Source organism: Ictalurus punctatus, chromosome 7 (assembly GCF_001660625.3).
Source record: "Ictalurus punctatus breed USDA103 chromosome 7, Coco_2.0, whole genome shotgun sequence".
In the NCBI taxonomy this organism is placed as follows: Eukaryota; Metazoa; Chordata; class Actinopteri; order Siluriformes; family Ictaluridae; genus Ictalurus; species Ictalurus punctatus.
In genome coordinates, this window is record NC_030422.2 from 34096196 (window position 1) to 34112079 (window position 15884).

The following is a 15884-nucleotide window of genomic DNA, read 5'->3' on the forward strand; positions in this document are numbered from 1 at the left end:
TCTGCTGTGTAAATAATCCATTTTGTTGTTTGTTAGCAAAGAAGTCAGGTCACCATGCCACTCTTCCCCACTTGCCACAGTTCCTATTCGGGCACAGGTTGCCATTCGAGACCTCTGCTGCTGCAGCTACTTTCAGCCTTGGGTTGGTTTGTGGTAATCACTACTTGCTTATTTGGGCTTAGAAGAGCCACGCATTAATTCCTCACACCAATGTCATACAGCATTAAGTAATTAAATAAATGTAGAGAGCATTAAACTTAGCAAAGCGAGTTCCATGGTGTAGTTCCATCATGACGCCCATCTTGAGCTTAATAGTTGACACATGACTTGTGTTTTGTAAGCCATCCAAGAGAGCCAGCCGAGAGAGCCAGCCGAGAGAGTGGACAGATCCTGTTTTTTACTGTAAATATGGACATCTGATGAAAGTGATAATGGCCTCAGCAGGCAAATGGTGTATATCCACTTAACTTCACTTAAAATCACTCAGCTGGCTCCCTAACCCCAAATCAGCCATCTTAACTATCATTGCTGCTGCCTACAGCTCCACTTCCACTTTACTAACCACTCCCCCGAGGTCTTCTGAGATGTTCAGACCATCTGGGTTTGGACTGGCTTCCACAGAAAGGCCTTTGTGGCAGACTAAAGAAGTAGGTCCTTAGTCTTTGTTTAAAGATAGCCAGTGACTCAGCCTTTTGGACAGGGGAAGTTCATTCCACCATCTGGGTGCCAGGACAGAGAAGTCGTCTTCCTTGTACCTTGAGAAATGGTGGGTCCAGCTGAGCAGTGCTAGAGGCTCAGAGGGCACATGTTGCAGTGCAAGGTGTGATAAGTTCTTTAAAGTAGCTTGGAGCTGGTCTGTTTTTGGCAGCAGCTACAGGAAGCCAGTGGAGGGAGTGTAGCAATGGGGTGGTGTGGGTAAACTTGGGGACTTTGAAAACAAATAGTGCAGCTGCATTCTGGATCAGTTGCAGAGGTTGGATGGTGCAGAGAGGCAGACTAGCTAGGCACAAGTTGCAGTGGTCTGGTCTCAAAATGACAAGAGATTTAACAAGCACCTGAATGGCCTGTGTGTATAGAAAAGGACGGATCTCCCTGATGTTGTAAAGCAAAAACCTGCATGAGTTCAGTTCAGCGATGTGAGGTGTGAAAGGATAGTTGGTTGTCCATGGTTACCCCAAGGTTGCGTGCAGTGATGGACATTGAAATCTAAGAGTTAGGAGATCAAAGGTAGATCACAAGATCTTGACATAGGGATCCATCTCCAGGGAGCTCAGTCTCGCTGGGATTTAGTTTCAGCTGATTACGTACCATCTATGGTAGCATGTCTGCCAAACATGCTGAGATCTGTGCAGAAACATGAGTAAGTTGCTCTGTATAAGGGCTAGATTATGCAAATGTAATGTAACAGTAATCCACTTAGAGGTTCTGTTATATGAATAAGGGAATGAGGGTCCTGCTCACCGAGCCACACAGCATGAGATCCCAATGTTTAGGAAAATGTCAGTAATGCACAGCGTGATCAGTGTGTTACTGATCTATATGTGTATAATATCTTACAGATATTCACTGTGTGAAAAAGTATGTGTGTGTGTGTCTGTGTGTGTGTCTAGGCCACGCCTACAGGAAGTGTGATGTGAATGGAAGTTGGGAACTCACTGCGAAGAACAAGACCTGGGCAAATTACAGCGAGTGTGCAAAGTTCTTCACACACTACAGTCAGAACAAGGAGAGGGTATGAACACACACACACATACACACTCACACACACACACACGCATGCACATGTAACTGATTGTAGTCTGCGTTGTGTGTTTTATTTTATTCAAAGAAAAATAGGCAGACGGCAACTGGGTCGACTCTTCGTTTATTCTGACAACACAAACAAGCAGTCTCCCCGAGTGAATTGCCCTTAAACGGTGCTCTCTCCCATTCAACCATAATGCGAAAGGGAAGAATTCACCCAAGTAACGAATTAAAATAATACAAAACAAAAACCATGCCTGATGACACAAACAAGCAGTCTCCCTGAGTGAACCGCCCTTAAACTGTGCTCTATAAAATAAACATGATGTGCGATGGTCACAGTTGAAACACAATACAAAAAAAAAATCACTCAAAAATAATCACACAGATAAATAAAATAACACTATACACACAAATTAAAAGGAGTACATAAGTATATAAATGATGATTTAAATAAATATGAAACAAGATTATTGAGAACTCAAAATTAAACCTAACTCTCCCATTCAACCATAATGTGAAAGGGAAGAGGAAGAGCCAAAGCAGGAAATTACACAGACCAATGACATCATGACAATTAAAAGGGAAAGTACTCACACAAATAGACAGCTGCTATCAGGTATAATTTACTTTTTGTGTAATTCTACACATTAAATTTATGGAATATTTTCCATACCCATTACATTCACCCCCCCACCCCCACCCCTAGAATTACACAAAATTTAGAGAACACTGGAAAAATAATTGTACACAGGTCATAAGTATATGGTCCACACACAGAACAATCAGTGAAGACGGTCAGCACTGAAAGCTACCCAATGAAAGGATAAAAATGGTTTGAAATTGGCCAAATTTCAACACATTCTATAGACATTATTAAGGTGCCTATTACACCTCAAACACATAGACCAAGTACTCAAAAAAAGGCAAGTTTCAAAACCCACATGTACCTATAGACAAACTGAATTCACACATGAATAACTGAAGACCCAGAATCCAAATTTAACAGGGTTTCAAGTTGAACCATAGATTCAATAAGTCTGCATACTTGTTTGATGACTCTCTCAAACCTGCTAGTGAAATGATCACCTGTAGGATCATTACAGGATCAGCTACAGCATCTTGCCTACAGGGTACACTGGCAGAGACAGGATTTTGGGATGAATGGCTAGCACCAGCACCAGCCACAGTATTATCATCGGTCACTGGCTCAGCAACTTGTGCATTTGGCTGCTCTTGATTGCGAAACTGAGAATGCACCCACGATGTAGTGCGGTCATCATCGCAAGTAGCCACATTGGAGATGTTCCACATAGAGCCTGCATGTGAGAGTGCCTCAGCCTCATCCTGCCCATAATCTGCGTGTTCTGCAGACTCAATCTCAGCAACGTTGGAGGACTCACCACTGCGTGTCTGCCCAGTTAGACCAAAACAGTGTGCTGCATCAGACATCTGTGAAGGTACATTGCGGGTAAGTGTTTCAGCATCCCCATGATCAAAACTAACAATTTCTGTTTCAGGCAAAGGGAGGAAGTTCACTTGCAGAGGAAGATTCCGATGCACTATTCTCTCATTACCAGCCCTGTCACGGATCTTGTAGACGTGTATGGAAGGCTTTGAGGCAACAACAGTGTACATGACTGGCTCCCATTTGTCAGCAAGCTTCCGTTTTCCTCTACAACCCTTGTTAGCCACAAGCACTTGGTCACCAACGGCTAGAGGTAGGCCTTTAACTCTTTTGTTGTACTGGCTGGACTGGTGTCTTTGCTCCACAACACAATTCTTTTGTGGTAACGTCATGGCAGACTAGAGGTCGCTGACTAACGATTTCACATACTCATTATAGTCACAAACCGACTTATCCTGCAAAACTCTTTGGAACATGAGGTCAACTGGCAACCTTGGCCCTCTACTGAACATTAGGTAAAAAGGGGCAAAACCTGTTGTTTCGTGTGCTGTACAGTTGTACATAAAAGTTATGGTCTGTACCAACGCTTGCTCTAGCTATGTGAAGTGATCTGTGAATACCAAGACATCCAAAGATTTGTTGGTCCGATCCTCAGCAGACCAGAAGTCGATGCATACAAGCTCCAACGGGGCTGTGGTATTAATACTCTCCAAAGTGGCTCTCGCTGCAGGTTCTGGAGTTTTGCTGAGGACGCACCTGGGACATTTCCTCACATAATCCCGCACATCAGCTCCATATCGAGCCAGAAAAACCTCTGACGGGCTAAAGACAAAGTGTGTGGCTGCCCTTGATGACCGGCCAGGACGTGAACACCCGAAAGTGCCTGAGATTTTAAGGACTTAGGTAAAACAAGTTGGAACTTCTTGTGCCTGTTGAGTGGGTCTTTAATGGCTCTGTACAGGATTCCATTAAGCACTCAAAGTTTGTCCCACTGATTCAGAATCCACAACACGCACAACATAGGTTTTCATTGGCACGTTCATGTCTTGATGGTCTGCGCTTCCTGCCAACATAATAAGACACTCTAGCAATGACAGGGTCTTTGTGCTGATGTTCTTGCAAGTCTGTCAGTGAAAGGGAATGAAACACTTCTTCATCACCACTGATTAAAGAGGTCAGATGTTCAGCAAATGATGTTGCTCTACATTCAGTTCCTGTTTCCCATTCATCACAGGAGGACAGAATGGAAGACATGTCGCCAGCAGACATTGATGTATCCAGCCCAACATCAAGTGGATCTGATCCTAATTTTTGTTGTTGGCAGGTAAGTTGGAACACTTCTTGCACATTTCCATCGTCTACATTGCGTGCTGGTCCCAACATTTCAGAATAAGGCTCTGACAAAAGCCGCTGACTCACTGGCCTGACAAACGGATCCCTACTGAGTGCGTCCGCCAGCACGTTGAGTTTTCCAGGAATGTATTTGTTCTCAAAAGAATATGGAGCTAGTTTCGAGACCCAACGCTGCTCGCATGCATCCAATTTTGGTTTGGTCATAATATATGTTAGCGGATTATTATGCGTCCACACAGTAAACTCATGGCCTTTAAGCCAGTGACTGAACTTGTCACACACTGCCCACTTAAGAGCCAAGAATTCCAATCTGTGCGCAGGATATTTAGATTGGCTGCGGCTCAAAGCCTTACTAGCAAACGCTATTGGTCTCGCCTTGTCCTCACCAGCAGGGATCTGAGAGAGTATTGCACCCAGGCCATCTAATGAAGCGTCAGTACAAAGAAGAAAAGGATGCTCAAAATCTGGATGAGCCAGTACCACACTGTCAAAAAGGGCCCTTTTTAACTCCTCAAAGGCCACATCACAGCCTGGGGCCCAATCCTGGGGCTTCAACTCCCGAAAAGTGCCCGTTCTCTTTTGACAACCAGGAGCTTTCACTGAGCATTTCTGGCCAGCTGTTAAGCCAAATAAGGGTCTAGCAACATGTGAGCAACCTGGAATAAAGGCTTGGTAGTACAGGACCATGCCAAGAAACTATCTGATTTTTTTTTTTTGTAAAGGTGTGATCCCATCTTCCTTCATTAGATCCTCCTTTTTGAAAGCAGAGATGACTTTCACCTTCCCCTCATCAACTGAAACACCAGAACCATCTATCACATGGCCCAGAAACTTTACGGATTTTCTTAGAAAGTGACACTTTTTAGGTGCTAGCATCAGGTTGCTGGTTCTCAATCGAGAAAACACAATCTCCAAACGCATTAATGCCTCCTGTTCAGAAGGTGCAAAGAACAACAAGTCATCAAGATAGCAGAGAAGACTGGAAAAGTTAAGGTCACCAAAAATGCTGAGCATCATGCGCATGAAAGATGCGGGGCTATTGCAAAGGCCTTGAGGAAGACGATTATACTCATACAAGCCCATTGGTGTTTTGAAGGCAGTGTATCGTCGGTCAGACTCATGGAGCGGGATGTTGTAAAATCCTGAAGTCAAGTCCATGGTACTGAAAAGCGCATTACCTCTCAAGGCTGCGAGGCAGTCAGCTTGATGGGGTAGAGGGTGAGCATCTTTGGTGGTTTTAGCATTGAGCCAGTGAAAATCAGTGCAGACCATCAGTTACCATCTTTTTTCCAGACCATCACCAAAGGTGATGCATACTCACTCACAGATTTGCTGATAATGCCTTTCTCCTCCATCTTAGAAAACACCTCTCTCAATTTTTGGTAGTGGGCAAGAGGGATACGGCGATAAGGCAGACGGAATGGGCGCTCATCATAAAGGTGGATCCTGTGCACAAAATCCTTTGCCTCTCCACAATCCAACTTATCCTTGGAGAAAACATCTTGGTAGGACACAATAAGAGCCGCCAATTTCCTCTTCCACACCTCAGAAACCTCACATCCATCCATGTCAATATCCTGCAGCCCATAGTCTCTCAGCAATCGTTCTGGATCAGAGGATGAAGCAGTTTCGAAGGGGTCCGAATTAGGAACGTGACAATGGGTTCTACTTAAACCCTGCATAACAGTGAGATCCTCCACAGCTAGACAGGAAGAAATGTCGGCCAGTTTAGTGTTATGGCGAAGAGTCACTGATGTTGGATTTGGGTTTAGTATTTTCATCGGCACCCAACGATTGGCCCACATCGGTGTTACTACACGTCTGACAAGGATGTTTCTAGGTGCCGAATGTGCAGTGGTTGGCTCAACAATTATAGTGCTTCCGGGGAAACAGGTACATTAGCTGGCAATTTTCCCCAAACTAGATACTCAGATTTGGGAAATAGAGTTATTGACTGAGAGAGTTTCACAATGCCAAGTTTATCAGGCTGTTGAGGCCCAGACCATCGGGAGATGCAGCTCAAAAGTTCAAGGAATTGCTCACACTCAGGATTACTGTTATTGCAGGAAACAAGCTCCCAGTACTTATCATGTGACTTCATTTTCTGCAGAACACATTTGATCACATTGCTTCCAACTATGAACTCGTCTCTTTGTCCAGGCACCACAAAAGTTGGAACGACAAACTTAAATCCACAGACTTCAATCTCCAAGTCGTATGTACACTTTGGCCCAATTGTAAGGCCACCACAGCCAACTAGAACCACATTACTGGGAATCACTTGAGGATGTGGAAGGAGATCATCAGCTTGCACCTTGGACTCATCCTCCTCACTGAGCGTGCAGGACATACTACCAGAATCCAGTAACCCCTTTAATGTGTAACGGTCGCAAACTGTCCCAGGAGCATAAAACAACTCACTCGCACCATCAACTCTCTGAAACCCCACACATAACACAGTTTTGTCTTCTGGCAATTGCCTGCAGCTGCTCACAAAAATATTTTGCACATCTGTCTCTTCTGTGAGGGTTTTAGTAAAATTGCCCATGCTTCCCCTCCCATCACATGAGCTTTTCAGTTTAACTGAGCAAAATCTGAGGGAGTCACAGGGCATGCTAATTTAGGACAGTCACTCTTAAAGTGGCCAGCACTGAGACAGTGACGACATAGCCTCTGACGCCTACAATGTGAGTACGTAGTGTGTTCCTTGGATCTACAGACCCTACATGCATAGCCTAAGTTGGTTTTGAAGTCTGAAATTTTGCCTGCATGAACCGGACTTGATGAAGTTAAAGAGGCAGGGCACAATGACAGGACTCCATCCATCATGCTAACCATGTGCTGAAGACTGGTGTCTGGAGAGAATGGAACAGCATTAGGATTACGATGACTTACAGGAGGCAGCGACTGTAAGATGACTTACAGGAGGCATGAGAACAGGCTGCTGAGGAGAACTGGACACAGAACTGGGACATGCCCCAACAGCGCACTGGCTGCAAGCTGACAAAGACATCATGTGCTGTATTCTCGGAGAGACTCTCTTTAGATCCTTCTGATGACTATCCAACTGCTCCTGGACCTCAGCAGCGCTCCACTGCTCAGCTGCCTTAAACTGAAAAGACATAGCGAGACTTGGGTCTGGGCAACGTGAAATAAACATCATGACAGCTTCAGCAGTGGGATCCTCAACACTCTTATTATGTCTGCACAAGCACTCCTCAGCAACATCTATGGCCTTGTTAAGCCATATCCAGTAATCCATGGGACTTTCATCCGCTCTTGGGACAGTATTATAGAAGTCAGCCATAAGCATGTTTGAGTAAATCCAACTCACTGAAAGTTGCGTTTCAGTATGTCAAACACTGTACTTTCGAAGCTCACTGGCACTCGGGTCAGGGCGGCTTCACAGTGACACCTTAACCACATCCCTCGCTTTGCCAGCCAATCTGCTCATGATAAGATCAGAGACATCAGTTTGTGTTCTGCATTTCATTCTGTTTAAATAAGTGCACATCATATCTTCCCACTCATGCACAGTAAATGAATCATTCTTATCGTCCCTGAAGAATGGTGGAGGTGTCGGATGTTGCTATCACCTTCAGGCCTGATGCATCAATGAACTCACTGGAGTGCTGAGACTGGCAAGGTGGATTAGGCTGTACTGGGCTGGGCTGGTGCACAAGGCTGAAATACTCTCCCCTATTTTCTGAGCCAGATCTGAAATGATGCCCCCTAATGACTCAGGTACGTTCAGTATCTGGGCGCGTGATTGGGGTAGAGCTAGCTGCTGGACCTACAGAAGCACCGATCACTGAATCAACTGCGTGCACATGGTCAAGTCCCACATTAGCTTTGGCTCTCCCGCTCCCATAACAACGAGTATTAATTTCAGACACTCCCTCATTGCGATATATTTCGGGTCCACCACCCCTGCCCAATGGGAAAGTGACATTAGATTGTTTCACAGGGCTGAAATTGTCTTGGCCAATATCCTCAAACATGTTTCAAATGTAAAGTGAAAACACATAAAATGTACAAATGACTGCGAATGAATATGCCCCAAACAGCAAAACCTTAACCAACTGACAAATGTTCAAGTATACGTCATACATGCAGGAAAATATATGAAATAAAGTTAACTCAAAACAGTTCACTATCCAAATGAAGACATCAATCAAAAAAACTGAAACGATCCTTTTCTTGACAAAAATATTTTTTTCTCTCACACCACATCAGTTATTAGGCACTGTTTCATATTTGAAATGCATCTATAGTCATTTATTATATACTGTTCAGATAAAGGAGATGATACTCACTGAAGCGTCCTGGTGTGCTTATCACAAAGTCTCTGGTTTAATATGCACCAATGACGAACGAAGTACTCCGGAGAAAAAAGGTTAAAGTCGAAGTAAATTAAATTCTTTACCGTTCCTTTAAGATAAAACAGTTTGTCCTGCAATGTCAAATGCTGTACATCTCACACGCGCGCCGTCCTTATGCACGAACACGGAGTCCCAAGAAACGACGCTGATGAGGAAGACGACCGGGAGAGAAGACTGGCGAAGCAGGCGAGCCGTCACACAACCACGGCGATCGGCGAAGCGCAGTTACCAAGTGTAACTGATTGTAGTCTGCGTTGTGTGTTTTATTTTATTCAAAGAAAAATAGGCGGACGGCAACTGGGTCGACTCTTCGTTTATTCTGACATCACAAACAAGCAGTCTCCCCGAGTGAATCGCCCTTAAACGGTGCTCTCTCCCATTCAACCATAATGCAAAAGGGAAGAATTCACCCAAGTAACAAATTAAAATAATATAAAACAAAAACCATGCCTGATGACACAAACAAGTAGTCTCCCTGAGTGAACCGCCCTTAAACTGTGCTCTATAAAATAAACATGATGTGCGATGGTCACATGTTGAAAAAAATACAAAAAAATCACTCAAAAAGGAGGGTAAAACAACAAAAATAATCACACAGATAAATAAAATATCACTATACACACAAATTAAAAGGAGTACATAAGTATATTAATGATGATTTAAATAAAGATGAAATATTTTCCATACCCGTTACACACACACATATACATACACAGACCACACCACCTTCACTGACAAACTCACGCTATGCCTCTTTAACTAGCAAACACAGAGGCCTCCTTTGCTAACAAACACACTTCTTGCCTACTTTACTAACACAGACAGAGGCCACGCCTCCTTTACAAAAAAACAAACAAACCAGAAACGCCACACCTCCTTTACTAAAAAAACACATGCCACGTCTCCTTTACTAAAAAAAAACAGAGGCCACGCCTCCTTTACTAAAAAACTGAGGCCATGCCTCCTTTACAAAAAAAAAAACACATAGGCCACATCTTCTTTACAAAAAAAAAAACACACGCCACACCTCCTTTACTAAAAAACACGCCACATTTCCTTTACTAAAAAAAAAAAAAACAGAGGCCACGCCTCCTTTACAAAAGAAAACACATAGGCCACGTCTCCTTTACAAAAAAAACACATAGGCCACTTCTCCTTTACGAAAAACAGGCCACCCTTCCTTTTCTTAAAAAAACCCCACAGAGGCCATGCCTCTTTTACTAACTGAGGCCAAACCTCCTTTATCAACTTTTACTGGGACTATTGCTGTCTCAAGTTTTCTCCGATCCTTGCTCTGTACGTGTGTGTGTGCATGCGTGTGTGTGTGTGTGTGTGTGTGTGTGTGTGTGTGTGTGTGTATCTGCTCCCCTCAACTATTTAATGAAAAATTCATCTGCACCAATGAAAAGCTTCTGAACCGCAGACTGAAGTTGTTTGGCTACGTCTCAGATGCTAAATGCTAACAGATGCTTGCTGCCACACACACACACACACACAATGTCATACCACTGTCAATAATATCTAGGCAAAGTTAAAGTTTACATATTGACAATTGCAAATTTACATCAGATGCATTCAAATAAAAACAACAGGCTATAAATAGATATATAAATAGAAATAAACAAATCTGTTTTATTCACACACACAAACACACAGGAAGTGTTTGACAGACTATACCTCATCTACACCGTCGGATACTCCATCTCATTCGGCTCACTCATGGTGGCCGTCGTCATTCTCGGATACTTCCGGTGAGTCTGAATTTTCTCTTTTATTTATTACAGAATTCCCGTTTTAGTCTCTGAAGTGTATTGTGTTTTCTTGATTTTCATGAATCAGAAGTGTAGTGTGAGTGACACCAAATGGAAATAAAGAATGAAAAATGAAAAGAGATAAATGATCACATGAAATAGGTATGAAATAAAGAAAAGAAGAAAAGAAAAGACGAAGAGGTGGAAAAAGAAGCAAAAAATAAAAACACAATAAGACATTTATTTTAAACATCTGACAAACTCAAATATTTGGCTCCAAAGAGACGGAGAGAGAGAGATAGAAAGACAGACAGAAAACAGACAGATACACAAGCAGGCAGAGATAGACAAAGAATAACAGAGAGACAGATACATACAAGCGCATCTCAAAAAATTTAAATAACGTGGAAAAGTTTATTTTTTCCGTAATTTAATTTAAATAGTGGAACTTTCATATAGTCCAGATTCATTACACATGAAGTGAAATATTTCAAGCTTTTTTTTTTGTTTTGATCTTGATGATTACGGCTTACAGCTCACGGAAATCAAAACTCCAGTATAGAAATATCAGAATAAAGAATTTATAATAGAAATGTCGACCTTCTGAAAAGTATGTTAATTTATGCATATGCGTCTTACCTGGGTTAAGGAGAAAAAGAACTGCACCGTTGCTCAGTCCAAAGTCCTCTTTTCAGATGAAAGTAAATGTTGTATTTCATTTGGAAATCAAGGTTCCAGAGTCTGGAGGAAGAGTGGAGAGGAACAGAATCCAAGCTGCTTGAAGTCCAGTGTGAAGTATCCACAGTCGGTGATGATTTGGGTTGCCATGTCATCTGCTGGTGTTGGTCCACTGTGTTTTCTCAAGTGGAGAGTCGATGCAGCGTCTACCAGGAGATTTTAGATACTTCATGCTTCATCTGCTGACGAGCTTTATGGAGACACTGATTTCCTTTTCCAGCAGGACTCTGCACCTGCCCACAGTGCCGAAACTTCTAGTAACTGGTTTACTGACCGTGGTATTACTGTGCTCGATCGTCCAGCCGACTCGCCTGACCCGAACCCCATAGAGAATCTACGAGAGACACCAGACCCGACAATACAGACGAGCTGAAGACCGCTATCAAAGCGACCTGGACCTCCAGAACACCTCAGCAGTGCCACAGGCTGAACGCCTCCATACCACGCCGCACTGATGCAGTAATTCCTGCAAAAGGATTAAAACCCTGACCGAGTATCAGTGCATAAATTAACATACTTTTAATCAGGTCCACATTTCCGTATTATAAATTCTTTATTCGAATATACTGAGATACTGGATTTTTGATTTCCTCTACCATACTTTTGCCGCCATACTCTCTCTACCATACTCTCTACCGTACTCCCTCTACCGTACTCTCTCTACCATCCTCTATCTACCATACTCTCTACCGTACTCCCTCTACCGTACTCTCTCTACCATCCTCTATCTACCATACTCTCTACCGTACTCCCTCTACCGTACTCTCTCTACCATCCTCTATCTACCATACTCTCTACCGTACTCCCTCTATCGTACTCTCTCTACCATACTCCCTTTGCCATACTCTCTCTACCATACTCCCTCTACCATTCTCCCTCTAACATTCTCCCTCTACCATACTCCCTCTACCATACTCTCTCTACCATTCTCAGTCTACCATACTCCCTCTACCATACTCTCTCTACCATACTCCCTCTACCATACTCCCTCTACCATTCTCCCTCTACCATACTCCCTCTACCATACTCCCTCTACCATTCTCCCTCTACCGTACTCTCTCTACCATACTCTCTACCGTGCTCTCTCTACCATTCTCCCTCTACCATACTCTCTCTTCCATACTCCCTCTACCGTACTCTCTCTACCATGCTCTCTACCGTACTCTCTCTACCATACTCTCTCTACCATACTCTCTACTGTACTCTCTCTACCGTACTCCCTCTATTGTACTCTCTCTACCATACTTTCTACCGTACTCCCTCTACCATACTCTCTCTACCATCCTCCCTCTACCGTACTCTCTCTACCATACTCTCTCTGCCATACTCCCTCTACCATACTCCCTCTGCCATACTCCCTCTGCCATACTCTCTCTACCTTCTACCATTCTCCCTCTACCATACTCCCTCTACCATACTCCCTCTACCATTCTCCCTCTACCATTCTCCCTCTACCGTACTCCCTCTACCGTACTCCCTCTACCATTCTCCCTCTACCATTCTCCCTCTACCATACTCCCTCTACCGTACTCTCTCTACCATACTCCCTACCGTGCTCTCTCTAACATTCTCCCTCTACCGTACTCTCACTGCCATACTCCCTCTGCCATACTCTCTCTACCATTCTCCCTCTACCGTACTCTCTCTACCATACTCCCTCTACCATACTCTCTACCGTATTCTTTCTACCATACTCCCTCTACTGTACTCTCTCTACCATACTTTCTACCGTACTCTCTCTACCATACTCTCTCTACCATCCTCCCTCTACCGTACTCTCTCTACCATACTCTCTCTACCATTCTCCCTCTACCGTACTCTCTCTACCATACTCTCTCTGCCATACTCCCTCTACCATACTCCCTCTGCCATACTCTCTCTACCATACTCTCCCTGCCATACTCTACCATACTCTCTCTACAATACTCTCTCTGCCATACTCTCTCTACCATACTCTCTCTACCATACTCCCTCTGCCATACTCCCTCTACCATACTCTCTCTGCCATACTCCCTCTGCCATTCTCCCTCTACCATACTCTCTCTACCATTCTCCCTCTACTGTACTCTCTCTACCATACTCTCTACCGTACTCTCTCTACCGTACTCTCTCTACTGTACTCTCTCTACTGTACTCTCTCTACCATACTTTGTACCGTACTCTCTCTGCCATACTCCCTCTACCGTACTCTCTCTACCATTCTCCCTCTACCATACTCTCTACCGTACTCTCGCTGCCATACTCCCTCTGCCATACTCTCTCTGCCATACTCCCTCTGCCATACTCCCTCTACCGTACTCCCTCTACCGTACTCTCTCTGCCATACTCCCTCTACCGTACTCCCTCTACCGTACTCTCTCTGCCATACTCCCTCTACCATACTCTCTCTACCATACTCTCTCTGCCATACTCCCTCAGCCATACTCCATCCGCCATACTCTCTCTGCCATACTCTCTCTACCATACTCTCTCTACCTTTCTCCCTCTACCGTACTCTCTCTACCATACTCTCTCTGCCATACTCCCTCTACCATACTCCCTCTGCCATACTCCCTCTGCCATACTCTCTCTACCATACTCTCTCTACCATACTCCCTCTGCCATACTCTCTCTACCATACTCTCTCTACCATTCTCAGTCTACCATACTCCCTCTGCCATACTCTCTCTACCATACTCTCTCTGCCATACTCTACCATACTCTCTCTACAATACTCTCTCTGCCATACTCTCTCTACCATACTCTCTCTACCATACTCCCTCTGCCATACTCCCTCTACCATACTCTCTCTGCCATACTCTCTCTGCCATACTCTCTCTACAATACTCTCTCTGCCATACTCCCTCTGCCATACTCTCTCTGCCATACTCCCTCTGCCATTCTCCCTCTACCATACTCTCTCTACCATTCTCCCTCTACTGTACTCTCTCTACCATACTCTCTACCGTACTCTCTCTGCCATACTCCCTCTACCATACTCTCTCTACCATACTCTCTCTACTGTACTCTCTCTACCATACTTTGTACCGTACTCTCTCTGCCATACTCCCTCTGCCATACTCTCTCTACCATTCTCCCTCTACCATACTCTCTACCGTACTCTCGCTGCCATACTCCCTCTGCCATACTCTCTCTACCATACTCCCTCTGCCATACTCCCTCTACTGTACTCCCTCTACCGTACTCTCTCTGCTATACTCCCTCTACCATACTCTCTCTACCATACTCCCTCTGCCATACTCTCTCTACCATACTCTCTCTGCCGTACTCCCTCAGCCATACTCCATCCGCCATACTCCCTCTGCCATACTCTCTCTACCATACTCCCTCAACCATACTCCCTCAACCATACTCCATCTACCATTCTCCCTCTACCGTACTCTCTCTACCATACTCTCTCTACCATACTCTCTACCGTATTCTTTCTACCATACTCCCTCTACTGTACTCTCTCTACCATACTTTCTACCGTACTCTCTCTACCATACTCTCTCTACCATCCTCCCTCTACCGTACTCTCTCTACCATACTCTCTCTACCATTCTCCCTCTACCGTACTCTCTCTACCATACTCTCTCTGCCATACTCCCTCTACCATACTCCCTCTGCCATACTCTCTCTACCATACTCTCTCTGCCATACTCTACCATACTCTCTCTACAATACTCTCTCTGCCATACTCTCTCTACCATACTCTCTCTACCATACTCCCTCTGCCATACTCCCTCTACCATACTCTCTCTGCCATACTCTCTCTGCCATACTCCCTCTGCCATACTCTCTCTACCATACTCCCTCTGCCATACTCCCTCTACTGTACTCCCTCTACCGTACTCTCTCTGCTATACTCCCTCTACCATACTCTCTCTACCATACTCCCTCTGCCATACTCTCTCTACCATACTCTCTCTGCCGTACTCCCTCAGCCATACTCCATCCGCCATACTCCCTCTGCCATACTCTCTCTACCATACTCCCTCAACCATACTCCCTCAACCATACTCCATCTACCATTCTCCCTCTACCGTACTCTCTCTACCATACTCTCTCTACCATACTCTCTACCGTATTCTTTCTACCATACTCCCTCTACTGTACTCTCTCTACCATACTTTCTACCGTACTCTCTCTACCATACTCTCTCTACCATCCTCCCTCTACCGTACTCTCTCTACCATACTCTCTCTACCATTCTCCCTCTACCGTACTCTCTCTACCATACTCTCTCTGCCATACTCCCTCTACCATACTCCCTCTGCCATACTCTCTCTACCATACTCTCTCTGCCATACTCTACCATACTCTCTCTACAATACTCTCTCTGCCATACTCTCTCTACCATACTCTCTCTACCATACTCCCTCTGCCATACTCCCTCTACCATACTCTCTCTGCCATACTCTCTCTGCCATACTCTCTCTGCCATACTCCCTCTGCCATACTCTCTCTGCCATACTCCCTCTGCCATTCTCCCTCTACCATACTCTCTCTACCATTCTCCCTCTACTG

The 15884-nt window shown here is 44.5% G+C and overlaps 1 protein-coding gene across 1 annotated transcript in view; it reads left to right on the forward strand.

The window, feature by feature from the left end:
• The window catches only part of pth1r (parathyroid hormone 1 receptor), a 72196-nt gene that overhangs the window by 45965 nt on the left and 10347 nt on the right, over nt 1–15884 (forward strand). Inside the window, exons 4-5 of the mRNA XM_053681207.1 lie at nt 1611–1732; nt 10543–10637. Of these exons, the coding sequence (XP_053537182.1) occupies nt 1611–1732; nt 10543–10637 (217 nt within the window). The remainder of the gene's footprint in view (nt 1–1610; nt 1733–10542; nt 10638–15884) is intronic.